The sequence below is a fragment of the Panthera onca genome, chromosome B4 (genome assembly GCF_046562875.1).
Source record: "Panthera onca isolate mPanOnc1 chromosome B4, mPanOnc1 haplotype 2, whole genome shotgun sequence".
Taxonomy (NCBI): domain Eukaryota; kingdom Metazoa; phylum Chordata; class Mammalia; order Carnivora; family Felidae; genus Panthera; species Panthera onca.
This window is the reverse complement of record NC_138345.1, coordinates 29,016,344-29,031,553: the sequence shown is the minus strand read 5'-3', so window position 1 is coordinate 29,031,553 and position 15,210 is coordinate 29,016,344. Positions and strand designations below refer to the sequence as shown.

At 34.8% G+C, this 15,210-nt stretch overlaps 1 protein-coding gene across 7 annotated transcripts in view; it reads left to right on the top strand.

The window, feature by feature from the left end:
- EPC1 (enhancer of polycomb 1) overlaps window positions 1-15,210 on the top strand; it is a 93,805-nt gene that overhangs the window by 54,200 nt on the left and 24,395 nt on the right. For all 7 annotated transcript variants that reach the window (XM_060659018.3, XM_060659015.3, XM_060659017.3 and 4 more), the window contains one exon: window positions 7,758-7,917. In XM_060659018.3, the coding sequence (XP_060515001.1) occupies window positions 7,758-7,917 (160 nt within the window). The remainder of the gene's footprint in view (window positions 1-7,757; window positions 7,918-15,210) is intronic.

The following is a 15,210-nucleotide window of genomic DNA, read 5'->3' as shown; positions in this document are numbered from 1 at the left end:
AGATCTTCCATACCTTTTTCTCAGTGACACCGTGTATGCGAGTTCTAGTTATTCCACATCCTCACCATCATTTGGTATTGTCAGCCTCAAGTTTAGATATTCTGGTGGCTGGCAAAGAATGATCTTTGTGCAAAGATGACTTTTGAACAAAGACTTGAAGAAGGTGAGGGGGCAAGCTATTTAAGTTTGAAAAACAAATAATCTAGTATGGAAAAGCAAAGTGAATGAAGAGGAAAATAGTGAATGATGCCAGAAAAGGGGGAATACAAATCATTTGGGACCTTGTAAGCAGTTTTAAGAACTTTGGCTTTTATTCTGAATGAGGTAAGAAATAACTGGAATATTTTAAATGGAACAATGGCATGACTTGCCTTGCATATTAACAGATTGGCTATTCTATGAAGAATGGTAAAAAATGGAAGCAGGGAAACCAGTCAGAAAGTTCTTCTAATGAGCCAATCGTGAGTTGGGTGTTTGGATGTAGAAAACTACACAGTCCTTGCTGAAGCCATGTTCCTGAATAGGCACTGATGTTTAGTTCTTAGAAATGTCATCAGAGAACAGAAGAGAAAGTAATGCAGCTCAGCCTTTGTGTTCAAGTAGCAGTGGAGTCTAGCTCTACATGCGTAAATAATCAGGGGTTAAATTTCTCAAGTGGCTTTTTATAAATTAGTAATCACTTATTTCCCCATAAGGAATTTCATATATTGTTGCTTATAATAGCGTGTTTTAATTTCTTAACCCAGAGGGTCTAAATGTGGTCCTAATTGTTGTTACGTCTAAGTGTTAAGGTCATTATTTGCTTAAACAAAAACTTAATAAGTGAATATAATTTAATCTTTATTTAGGAATTTGTACAAAATGACCTTAAATAGCTCTTTTCGGTTTGCTAATATTTATTAGATATTATAAAACAAAGTATTGAGTGCCTGCAATAAAGCAAAATATAGTACTAGATGCTGAACAGGTTACAAAGATAATTGTATTTAGTCTTCATCCTTAAAAAAAATTTAGAGTCCCCAAATAATACAAGAGAATACATCTTTTAAAGGAAAAAAATTGAAGGTTAATTAAACATAGTGTCCACATTTTAGAGATCAGTATATATACAATTACAACACAATTTCTAAATAGAGAATGTAGTACTATAGAAGCACAAACTGGGGAGCATTTGTGCTAAGATGAGGCAGAGGAAAGATAATTTTAAAATAGACCTAGAAGAACAAGTGGGAATTTTCCATGGAGGAGCGGGGGCATGGTGAATGGTAATGTCAGCAGAGGTAGCCATTCATCCATGTGAGCAAAAGCACAGAGCATATGCTTAAGAGACCTTTGCAATACTGTCCCTTCAGATAATTTTTATCTACACATAGCTAATGTCAGTCTCATTTAATCAATAAAAATGGTATTTTCTGACTTCTCAAATGTAAGTGACATGCCCTGTTTAGAACCAGTTAACCCTTTCACATTAACTACCAATGCATTTAACAAAGAGACCATAAAAAAGCACCCGAAAGGGCAACCTCTTTCTAGGGATAAGCAAAAGTAACAAAGAGGAGAGTAAAAGAAAAAAGCATTAACTGCATGAGAGAAGAGAGGGAAAGTTGGGTAAGGGAGGGAAAAAACCAAAATAATACAAATAGGTAGCAAAGTGACTTGCTGGACTTGGAGTCTATGAGGAAGCTAGGATTCTTACGTATTCTTATGTATTCTTATTCTGTCTGTAAAACCCATGCTCTTCCTGTGTACTAGGTGGGCTGAAGTAACATGAGTGAATACTTACGGAGCTTAGTGTCATGATAGCAAGTTTCATGGACACATGACGATGTGCCTCTGAACTTTCTAAAGATTATTGTTCAGTCTTTCCAGATCTTTTTTATTGTTCATATTGCTATGTATAGAAAACATAATTACTTGCAGTACAAGAAGCTTTTTAAGTTATTTGCTTAATCATAAGTTATAGTTAACCTAACTCCATTTTATGTGGGATCAAATATTAAAGAATTCTTTAGATCATTTAATTTTATTTACTTTGTTCCTTGTAAAACCAAACTTGAGAATTTATGCCTCTGTTATTTTATGAAAAATTATAATTGTTCTTGATATTTTGGTAATTAATTTTTAGTTGCAACTGTGCTTAATATAAATACAGTATAAATTTTACCTCCCCACTGTGTCAAATGTATAAGTAGTCTTCAAACATAGTTATTCCCTTTTTTTTTTTTTTTAAACAGTCTTTTAAGTAACTCCCATTACTGCAGATGTTAGCTTTGCACTAGTGAAAATGATACTGTCCTTGAAATCCTTTTCCTATTTATGTTTACAATAACACATTGTACTTTTTCTTCATAGCACTTACCACACTGTACAATTTATTTTTAAGACTATTGTATTAGTATCTGCTCTCTAGTAGAGTGTAAGCTTTACAATGTTAGGAACTGTGTGTATTTTATTTACAACATTGTGTTCCCAGTGCCAGGCACATGGTTGGCACTCAATAAATATGGACTGAGTTAATGAACAAATTTAATCCTAGATGTTCTGCTCTGTATCTCTAGTTTTTGTTCTCTACCAGCATTTCCCAAACTATTACAGAAGTTCTCCATGAGCTATTAACAGATATTTTCTGAAAAAAAAATGATTCTGTGGTCATAAGTTTGGAAGGACTGCATCCCCGTTCTTGAACAACCCCAATTTCCATTAGTATGTTAAGACCCCTCAGAAGTCCTAAAGTTCAAAAAAAAAAAAAAAAATCTAAGGTTAGAATCCAGCATTTTGTCTTTTTTAACTGTCATACTCTTTACTAGACTATTTGAAATTATTGGAACACAGCTGACCTATTTAATGTTGCAAGTAGATGTATTCAAAAATTTCATTGACAGATCTTATCTTCAGTGAATATCTAACTTTCTATATAAATTGTAATTGAAAATTGGATTATCTGTCTTAGGTATTTAGTCCAGGCATTCAATAACTTATTGAATTGAATTCAGAACTCATTCTCATTTATTCATTTGTTACTTGGTTTCACGATTCTACATCTTCCTACTCAAATTAAAAATCTCATTTTCACTTATAATGTGATGTTACTGTAATGTAATTTGTTCTGTTTCCTAGAAACATGTATATAGTTTTGGGTTTTAAAAATACTTTCCTAGAAAGCTGCAAGTATATTTTACTCTTGAACTAAACTAACTTAAATGGGGAAGGTTTTACTGAACCAAATAAATTACGTCTTTTACAAATCAACACTGTTTTATAAAATCATTTAGTGAAATGTACTCAAATATTTTTTTGTCCAAAAGTATTATAGGTACATTTTAGAAAATATAGGAAACAAAGTACAAAAGAGCATTTCAAAATTGTACCACTTAGAGATAATTTGTTAACTCTTTGGTGTCTATACTTTGAAACTTTGTGTGTGTGCGTGCATACATGTGTGTGCATATGTGTATATGTGTATACACATACATACATACATACATATTTATTCAGCAAATATTTAAGCACTATGCTTTGTGCCCAGCTCTTGTTTTAGGGTGGCTGTTTAACAGTGACCAGAATAGACAAAAATCCCTGTCTTCATGCTGCTTAGATTGGGGTGGCAGAGGAGGGTGAGGAGAAAGGGGTGACAATAGTAAACGGGTATATGAGATGTCAGAGGATGGTAAGTGCTGTGAAAAAATAAAGCAGGGAAAGGAATAAAAGAATATAGAGATTTGTTTTATATATATGCTCATCTACTTTTAGACTTTTTTGTGAATGTGCTTATGTTCAATTATATCTTTTTATTTTAAAAAAGATTAATTACTACAAATATCCTGAACATACAGTTTTTACATCTTTTTAAAAGATGTAAAAAGATTTTACAACTTTTTAATAAGTTGTTTTTTTTTCCATATTAAATATTATTCTGAGCCATTTAAAGTCTGCACATATTCCATTTTATAGAATATGGTTTATTATCTACGTAGCAACCAAGGTGATCTTTTAAAACCTTTCAGCCACTATTGCCCTTAGTAAAAGGACAGATCCTTAACATGACCAATGACTGTGCATGATTTGGTGCTAATCCCCCGAGCAGACAGCATCTGTTATTCTCGCTCACTCACCATGCTCCAGCCATAGTGGCCTGTGTTTGGTCCCCTTCCTGTCTTAAAGTCCTCATACATACATGGGGAAAGGGAAAATAGGGATATATAAAGTTATAGCTATATCCCAGTTGTTGAGGAATGCTTTGAAAGACTTAGAACTTAACCATAAGTCTTTTATACTCTACACAGTTAAGGTCCTTCGTACCCTATTCTTCATCTAACTTTTTATTATAAAAATTTTCAAACTTAGAGAAAAGCTGAACAACCTAGATTCCAAACTTGTTAGTTTTGCAGTTTATTTTTTACTCTATAATAAAATGTATCTATAATTGAACCATTCAAAAGTATATTGCACACATTATGACACTACCCCTGTAAGCCATGTATTAGGGGGAAAATATTTTCTTGACTGTTAAAGATAGGAGGAAATTGTGGGAAGTATTTTATTTAAAAAAAAAAAAAAAAAAAGGTTTTTTAGGGCAGGAAGTATTCACTCTAATATTAATAAATAAAAATTTGGTTTCATAGTTATGGAAAATAGATAAAACCATAAGGAAAAATCTACAGGACACTGTTCAAGCTACAGAGACTATAAATGGTAACTGTTAAGCATATAGAACATTCTTTAGTTTTTCTAATAATAAAAGATACATATTTGCTACCATATGTTGAATAGTATGTTTCATGCATTTTAATCACAATTCCATAAGGTAAGTGCACAATGTACACTTAGAGATAATAAAACATGCTGGGATAAATATCTTGTCTCAAGTCCTAAAGACCTAGAGCTAGTAAACCATGGAGCCAACATTCAGATCCAGAGCACTCTTGGTTGCCAAAGTCCATGTTCTTAACCGGCATACCATATTGCCTATAAAAGTCAAAACATTTTAAGGGTTCTATTTCACACCTGGAAAGTAATTTTCTTTATGGTTCATCTAGAAAAATAAATGAGATAGCCAGGAATATTCTGAAAAAGGAATTATGAGGGAGGAGTTGCCTTACTAGATAATGAAATGTAGTATGAGGCTACACTATTAAAATCAGTTAAATCTGGCATAAGGGACAATTGGATAGAGTAGGAAAAAAGTTTAGGAATACTCCCAAGTGCAAGGGAAATTTATTCTAGGATACAGGCACATTTTTTTTAAGTTTATTTATTTATTTTGAGAGAGAGAGGTGTGTGTGGAGGGGAGTGGCAGAGAGAGGGAGAGGGCGAGAGAATCCCAAACAGGCTCCTACTGTCAGTGTGGTGCTGGATGCTGGCCTTGATCCCACAAACCATGAGATCATGACCTGAGCTGAAACCAAGAGTCGCGTGTTGAGCTACCCAGGCATCCCAATACTGGCACATTTTTAATCATAAAGAGAATAGATGATTTTATGCATGACATTAGGAAAAGTGGCTTGCCATCGTCTGTCCTTATACAAAAAAAGGAAAAGACCGTATGTCTCATGTTCACCTCCACAAGTGATAATAGATTAACTGTTCTAAATTAGGAACAAAATGCAAATTAAGAGTAATGTGCCTTGCTTCCCCACTCCCTTCTTGAGTTTGGTATAAGTATGCAGGGCAGAGGTCAAAGAAAATTTTTCTCAACATTTAAGGGAATCTGAGAATAGAAAAAGTATACATGTGACTGACTTCCCAGCTGGAGCTTACAGAAGCACCCTGTGTCAATAGATAAGGGCCAGTAGATATGACAACAAACTATACTAAAGTATAAAGATACAATTAGCCAGTAGGGAACCTAAATCAAAGATCAAATTGAATTATAAAAAAGAATTTGTGTACACCCTGGTTTGTGACTATACAATTTATACCTCTTATTAAACATGACAAAACCATAAAGGAAAAAGATTAATAAATTTAACAGAACGTTCTTGCATGGAAAAAATAAAAACAGAAGTCAAATTTAAGGAAAATACTTGGAAAATGTATTACCTGGGGCCAATTTCCTTAATATTAGAAAAGAAATAATCTATTTAAATGTCGAGAAAGAAAAGCACTTTTGAAAATGAGCAAACAGCAGAAAATTTAAGAAAAAGTTAATCATCCTTATAAAGAAATTAACCTAAAATAACTAGATGGATGATTTTAAAATTTAAAAGTCTCATTAAGATGCTGCAGGCAGTATTTTGTTGGAACCCCATGTGTCCTTTGAGGACTTTCATTTGCAGTGCTTTCACCAAGCCACAAAGCTGTCTTGTATGTAACAGTACAGGAGTGATTTTTGTAGCATTCAGGGAAAAAGGTAGGCACTTAGGTTGTTTCCAGGGTTTTGTTTTGTTTTGTAATGTTTTTTCCCTATCAGTTGGTGTCTGGTTAAATAAGTCAGGTACATCCATATAGTAGGACACAAGGCAGCTGTTGCAAAATTGTAGTAGAAGTGTCAGTGTGGAAAGATCTCCAGGATATATCAAGTGAACCAGCACCCTAGAAATAAAGCTCTGTGTGTTGCATAGGAGAATCCTATCTGAATTTTAAATCTTACCTGAATATGAGGACTGGAATTCTCTGTTTTCATACCATTGGAATATTTTTTTGTCCTTAAACTTGTATTTTATATATTTTTTTAAAAATCAGTTTAATGAAACATTTACCAAAATTCAGTGATGATACATGGGCTGGGTGAGAACAGGTATTTTTATGGCGCTGGTGGTATCACAAACTGGTAAAATCTTTCTGTGTGGTGACTAAATCAAAGTTTATTTTTAGTACCTGTTATATGCTATATGCCACACATTATACTAAACATTTCAGGCACATTTATGTTACTTAAACCTCCAACCAACTCTATAAAGTAGATTATTTTTCTCTTTCTGTAGGAAACAGATTTAGAAAACTAAAGTATCTTTCCAGGAGTCACAGACTCTGAAGCCTATGCTTTCAACCCCTGTCCTCACTCCAGTATGATTCAAAAGGGATCTGGAAATTCATAAGGGGTTATAGAGACAAAAGACCAGGTTTGAATGTGTCCATTTCATAAACTAAAAATGGAGATAATAATCTCTTTCTTTTAAAAGATATTAGTTGATGTATATGAAGGTATTTTTCCACATTTATGAAGCATTCTATGAAAAAGGAGATTAGAGTAATTTTTTATCCATATCTTTCTTCATACAAATTTAAATGTTTTAACCCTTTTTCTTTGAATTTCATCTATAAAATGCAAACTTTAACAGTTTAGTCAATTTTTTGGAATCTTTTGTATGATTTAACTCAATTTCAGTGTAATACCTTTCTTAAATTGAGAAAGTATACAGTGTATTTAACAAAACCTTGTTTCTTCTTAATATGTTTTTACCACTAACTGTATTGTCAGCATCCTTTCAAAGCTATTAAAATCCTTCTTTTTATTTTTCTTTAATTTTTTTAATGTTTGTTTTTGAGAGAGAGCACGAGTGGGGGAGGGCAGAGAGAGAGGGAGACAGAATCTGAAGCAGGCTCTAGGCTCTGAGCTGTCAGCACAGAGCCCAATGTGGGGCTTGAACCCACAAACCATGAGATCATGACCTGAGCCGAAGTCTGACACTTAACCAACTGAACCACCCATATGCCCCTAAAGTCCTTCTATTTTTAAAGTAAAAACCTCTTCATAAAGTATACGTTCTGTTGGCTATTTTAAAATACATAGACTTACCTATTTTTTCCTCTTTTAGGAACACCATCTTCAGCGGGCTATTTCAGCACAGCAGGTGTATGGCGAGAAGAGGGATAATATGGTCATACCAGTCCCAGAGGCAGAAAGTAATATTGCTTACTATGAGTCTATCTATCCTGGGGAATTTAAGATGCCAAAGCAGCTCATTCACATACAGCGTAAGTAATTACTCTTTTAATAATTATATTTCCTATTTTATCTGCTTAACTTGACATGTTTTTTTACTTTTACCTGTTCAAGGCCTTCTTAGGTATCCATTTCATTGACTGGCATCAGCTTAGAGAGTTACTAGAGCCCATTTTCGACTTGTTTGTTTGTTTGTTTGAGAGAGAAGGCACAAGTAAGAGGGGCAGAGAGAGAGAGAAAATCCCATGGGCAGAGGGAGAGAAGTGGTGTTCACCCAGGGCTCGTGCTCTCCCAATGCAGAGCTTGAACTTACAAACTGTGAGATCATGACCTGAGCCGAAGTCAGATGCTTAACGACTGAGCCACCCAGGAACCCCATTTTCAACTTTTAAAATTGAGATTTCTACTTGACAAAAAAAGATGGCATTTTCATCCTACGTTTTTAGTTTCATCTCAACATATGATCTTATGCTACTTTCAGATAATGAATATACCTAAGATGTGGAAATGGTTTTCTTACTATTGAGAAATAGTAATATGAGTAGCCTTAAAGAACTTCTTAGTATAAGTCAGGAATCACCAAACTTTTTCTGTAAAGGGTCAGATAGTATATATCTTAGCCTTTTAGAGTCATTCAGTCTGTCACAACTGTTCAGCTCTACTGTTGAAAGGCAAAATCAACAATAGACAATACATAAACAAATGGGCATAGCTGTGTTTCAATAAAACTTGATTGACAAAAACAGATGGCAACCCAGTATTGGCCCTTGAACCATAGTTTGCCAACCTCTGATCTGTAATTCTATTTACTTTTTAAAATTTGGTGGATTTTGGGGGGTTGTTGTTTTAATTTGAGACAGCTCACGAGCTGGGGAGAGGGGCCCAGGGGAAAGGACAGAGACAGATAGAGGGAATCGTAAACAACCTCAGCGCTGAGCGAGCTCGATCCCACAATCCTGGGATCTCCCTGAGCCGAAATCAGGAGTCCCATTCTCAAATGACTGAGCCACCCAGGCATCCCTAAATTTAGTGTTCTAATTGGTAACTTGTTTCACTTGATAGTGATAAGTTCTTCATTAGCAATAATCCTTTGATAGCTATCACATTTGATGATGAACAGCTGAGAGCTTGTAAACTTAAGAGACTTAAATTTCATTTACTCCATCCTCAAGTAGTTGACAACTTAAAAACATAGTTGAAAGTTTATATAGGTAAAATTTGTACAGCTTTCATTGTTATGTTGTTGACCTTTATGATTAAGACATTTTTCCAGGGGCGCCTGGGTGGCGCAGTCGGTTAAGCGTCCGACTTCAGCCAGGTCACGATCTCACGGTCTGTGAGTTCGAGCCCCGAGTCAGGCTCTGAGCCCCGCGTCAGGCGCTGGGCTGATGGCTCGGAGCCTGGAGCCTGTTTCCGATTCTGTGTCTCCCTCTCTCTCTCTGCCCCTCCCCCGTTCATGCTCTGTCTCTCTCTGTCCCAAAAATAAATAAAAAACGTTGGAAAAAAAAATTAAAAAAAAAAAAAAAGACATTTTTCCAGCAGAATGTCCAAACTTTTTTTTTCTGTCTAAGCCTTTTTCAGGACCATATAAATCTGTGTTGTTTTTAGAATAATTATTTAAAATTAATTTTATTTTCCTCATTTAACCTTTCCTCTATCTGATCTAGTTTCTGTCCTAAATTCTAAACATTTATTTTACTATTTCTTAAATGTGAAAAAAAAAAAAAAAACACATAGTGTCTATATTGGCTCTTATCAGTACTATATTAGCATTTGATATATTTTTTTTAATTTTTCTTAATGTTTCTTTATTTTTGAGAGAGAGACCACATGAGTGGGGAGGGGTAGAGAGAAGGAGACACAGGATCTGAAGCAGGCTCCAGGCTCTGAGCTGCCAGCACAGAGACTGATTAGGGGCTCGAACCCATGAACCGTGAGATCATGACTTGAGCCGGAGTCAAATACTTAATTGATTGAGCCACGCTGGTGCCTTTTAACTTGATGTTAAATCTAACTTGTATGTAACCTTCTTCATTTCCTTTAGGAAAAATAAATATATATTTTTTCCAATTTACTAAAGGTTACTTTGAACCAAATAAGTGGCATGTGCTTTCTTGCCCACTCACATGTTTAGTTACATTTATGGCACAGACATTTTAAACAAATTTGATCAGTATTAGAACCTAAAAATTAGTTCTCTGAAAAATCATGGGAGTTTGAAAGTTATAGATCATCATCAGATCTATATATGTTAACTGGGGCCACATTGTATTCCACAGCCACAGGTAATATTCATATGAATGTATGTGTTTGGGTTAAAGCAGGATTAAGTAAAATAAAATTATATTAATCAATTTACATAAACATTACTATCAGAAAAAAATTTGGAATGCATGTTTTACAAATAGCTCATTGATGACCAAAACCCACAAAACACATTTTAGTGGTAACTAGTGGATTAAATTACGGTCAGAAGAGTCAAAAGGTGCAATATTTATAAAGGAATTGACCTTGCTGTTGTTGTAACCAAGTAATAGTAATAAAATGGCAGCAGAATTGTAGCTTATTTGGGAAGAAACTTTTTTAGTCAGTACAAATTTGAAGTATGTTGTCTCTGGAAAGCTGTATACATTGGAATATCAATCAAGACAGTCTGCTAATTGGTGTTAGCTGCCATTGAATTTCTTTCAACATTTTATTTTGGGTAATTGTAAATTCACAGGATAATACATTAGTGTTAGATACGTCAGTCAAGATACTCAACTATATGGGAATGCAAGCTGCTGCAGCCACTCTGGAAAACAGTATGGAGGTTCCTCAAAAAACTAAAAATAGAACTACCCTACGACTCAGCAATTTCACTTCTAGGCATTTATCCACGGGATACAGGTGTGCTGTTTCGAAGGGACACATGCACCCCCAGGTTTATCGCAGCACTATCAACAATAGCCAAAGTATGGAAAGAGCCCAAATGTCCATCGATGGATGAAAGGATAAAGAAGATGTGGTATATATATATACAATGGAGTATTACTCGGCAATCAAAAAGAATGCAGTCTTGCCATTTGCAACTACGTGGATGGAACTGGAGGGTATTATGCTAAGTGAAACTAGTCAGAGAAAGACAAAAATCATATGACTTCACTCATATGAGGACTTTAAGAGACAAAACAGATGACCATAAGGGAAGGGAAACAAAAATACTATAAAAACAGGGAGGGGGACAAAACAGAAGAGATTCATAAATGTGGAGAACAAACTGAAGGTTACTGGAGGGGTTGTGGGAGGGGAGATGGGCTAAATGGGTAAGGGGCACTAAGGAATCTACTCCTGAAATCATTGTTTCACTATATGCTAACTAATTTGGATGTAAATTTAAAAAAATAAAAAAACAAGTTAATAAAAAAAAAAAGATACTCAATTATATCATCCCCACAGGATTCCATGTTGTTACTCCTTTATAGCCAAACCTAGTCCCTGGCAACTGCTAATGTGTTCTCCATCTCTGTAATTATGTTAGTTCATGAATGTAACATAAACAGAATCATGCAGTGTGTGTCCAAACTTTAGAGAGTGGCTTTTTTCACTTAGCATATATCCTTGGAGTTCATCCAACTTGTTTCATGAATTATAGTTCTTCCTTCTTATTGGCAAGCAGTAGTCCATAATATGTATGTACCACAATTTGTGTAGCCACTGACCCAATGAAAGACATTTGGGTAGTTTTCAGGTTTTGACTATTATAAATAAAGCTGCTGTGAACATTCATCTGCAGGTTTTTGTGTGAACTCCTGGGATAAATACCTATGAGTGCAGTTGCTGGGTCCATTTTTAGTTTGACAAGAACTTCCACAGTATTTCCCAGAGTATCTGTACCATGTTACATTATCAGCAGCAGTGTATGTGTGATCCAGTTTCTCCTGTATTCTTGTCAGCATTTGGGGTTATCACTTTTTTATTTTAACCATTCTAATAGGTATGCATTGATAGACCTCAGTATACTTTAAATTTGTATTTCACTAAATAGCTAATATGTTAAATACCTTTTCATGTGTTTATTTGCCTTCTATGTATCCTCTTTGATGAAATGATTGTGTTTGTGTTTGCCTGTTTTCTAAGTAGATTGTTTTAACATTGAGTTTGAGGATTGTTTTATTTATATATTCTAGACACAAAGTCTTTGTCATATATGTGATTTAGACATATTTTCTCTCAGTATATAATGTCTTTTCATTCTCTTAACTGAGTCTTGTCACAGAACAAAAGTTTTTAATTTTGATGAAATCAAATTTATCAGTTACATGTAAGTATATGATCAGTTTTGAGTGTGTGAGGTTTAGGTCAAGGGTTTTTTTTTTTGTTTGTTTGTGCTTTGTTTTGGTTTTATTTCTGGATGTACAATTGCTCCAGCATCATTTATTGAAGAAACCCTCCCTCCTCCATTGAATTGCTTTTGCTTCTTGGCCAAAAATTAAGCATATTGATTTGGATCTGTTTCTGGGTTCTATATTCTATTCCACTGATTTCCATTTATTTCAAGATGGTACCACTGTTTAGATTACTGCAGCTCTATGATAACCTTTGATATCAGGAAGAGTCATTCCTTCTTTATTTTTCTTTTTCAACATTATTTTGGGTATTCTAGGGCCTTCAATAAGCTTGTCTGTATCCACAAAGAAACTTGATAAGATTAGATTAAACCTATAGATCACTATAGGGAGAATTGACATCTTTAATATGTTGAGTCTTCAGTCCATGACCACAGTGTGACTCTGCAAGTATTTAGTTCTTCTTTAATTTCTTTCATTGACGCTTCATAATTTTCATTATACAGATCCTGTACACATTTCTTTATTATTTAAAAATAATTAATGTTTATCTACTTATTTTGAGAGAGAGAAAGAGCATGAGCTGGGAAGGGGCAGAGAAAGAATCCCAAGCAGGCTCCATGCTACCAGCACAGAGACTGACATGGGACTCAAACTCATGAACCGTGAGATCATAACCTGAGCCGAAATCAAGAGTCGATGCTTAACTGAGCCACCCAGGCACCCCAGATCCTGTACATATTTCTTTAGATTTATACCTGAGTGTTTTATTTTCTGTGGAGCAATTGAAAATGGTATAGCATTTTTGATTGGTTTCCACCTGTTCATTGTCAGTATACAGAAATGCAGGTAAAATTGTTTGTCTTATGTACTGTGGCCTTAATTGAAATTGCTTGTTCTAGGAAATGTTTGCAGATTCTTTGGAATTTTCTACATAGAAAATCACACTGTAGTCTGCAAATAGAGACAGTTTTATTTTTCCTTTTCAATCTGTCTTATTTCTCTTTCTTGCATTAGTATAGTGTCTAAAACTTCAATACTGTGTTAAACTATGTGATGAGAGCAGGCATCCTTGCCTTGTTCCTGATCTTAGAAGGAAATAATTAAGTCTTTCACCATTAAGTATTACGTTACCTGCAAGTGTTTTTGTAGTTGCCTTTTATGAGATTGTCATATATGTGATTTGGAAATATTTTTTCTCAGTATATATAATGTGACTTTTCATCCTCTTAACAGAGTCTTCCAAAGAGCAAAAGGTATTTTTCTGAGATCCAGTTTATTAGTTTTACTCTTAGGGATCGTGATTTTTACTCCTACTGTACTGAGAGTTTTTATCATGAATTGTGTTGAATTTTGTCAAATACTTTTTCTACACCAATGGATAGCATCATTTGATTTTTCTTCTTTAGTCTGTTGATGTGATAAGTTATTGATTTTCAGATATTGAACCATACCTGGAATAAATCCCACTTAGCTGTAGTGTATTTTTTTTTATACCTTGTTGGGTAGAATTTGCTAAAATTTAATTGGGGAGTTTTGCTTCTACGTTCATGAGAGATAATGTTTGTGTATGTGTGTGTGTGTGTGCCATGTGCACGTGCCCTGTCTTGTTTCTCTTTTTTTTAATCTTTTTTTTTTTTTTAATGTTTATTCATTTTTGAGAGAGAGAGAGAGAGAGCACGTAAGTGGGAGGAGGGGCAGAGGGTGGACTGGAGACAGGATCCAAAGGGGTCTCTGCCTGACAGGAGTGAGCCTGGTGCCGGGCTCGAACTCACAAATTGTGAGATCATAACTTAAGCTGAAGTCGCACACTCAAACAACTGAGCCACCCAGGCACCCCTGCCTTGTTTGGTTTTGGTATCAGAGTAATAGTGGCTTCATAAAACAGGTTGGAAAGTATTCTCTCTTACTGTTTTCTGGAAGAAATTGTGTAAGATTTATGTTAATTCTTTAAAACTTGGTATTGGCTTTTAATATAATACAATAAAAATAATTATGGTGTAAATTTCTGCAAAGTTAAAATTGAATTTTGACTACAAGGTGGTCTAGTAAATTACTTATGAAGGGTACATTACCTTGAACTATATATATGGACTGGTTCATTGTAGTTCCCCTAATTCCTATTTTGTAAAGCTCTTAAGCTAATGTTACACAAATTCTTCTTGGGAGTTGTTTTTTTTTTTTTTTTTGTTTTTTTGTTTTTTTTTTTTTTTTTTTTTGTTTTTTTTTTTAATTTTTTTTGTTTATTTTTGAGTGAGTGAGCACAAGCGGGGGAGGGGCAGAGAGAGAGAGGGAGACACAGAATTCAGAAGCAGGCTCCAGGCTCTGAGCTGTCAGCACAGAGCCCGACGCAGGGCTCAAACTCACAGACTGCAAGATCATGACCTGAGCCGAAGTTGGACGCTTAACCAACTGAGGCACCCAGGTGCCCTACTTCTTGGGAGTTTTTCAGGTGATAGATAATTAGTATTCCCTAAAAAAAGCAACGGTCAAACATGTTTGAGAATGATTACATATTGTATTCCCCTATCATAATGTATAGTATCATTTTTATAGGCTCTGGGAGTCTTGTGGCTAAAAAAAAAAAAAAACTTCTTTTAACGCACCATTTTCCAATTGTGTGTTTGTTACATGTTCTGTTAACATTTCTTTGAACTTTAGTTTGGAAAAGTTCATCTCTGTCCTTGTCTTTGACTGGCTTAGGGAAGAAATCAGAATTTTCTCCCTTTTTCCCTAGTGGGAGCTCTGAAGGAAAAAAACCAATGCTAAAACCATTATCCGCTTCAGTCTTTAGGTACTCTGTAAGGTATTTCACTGAGTGTTGGCTACTCAGCATCTCTTGATCCAAATATCATGTAATGTTGTTTCTCTTTTGATTAGTGACCTGTAAAGTTTCTGGATTACACAGCTAGGACTTCTTTCCTATTTATACTGGAAGAAAGGACAAAACAGTCTGACCAGAATGAATAGACAGGAACAACTCTCTCTCCCCCTTCC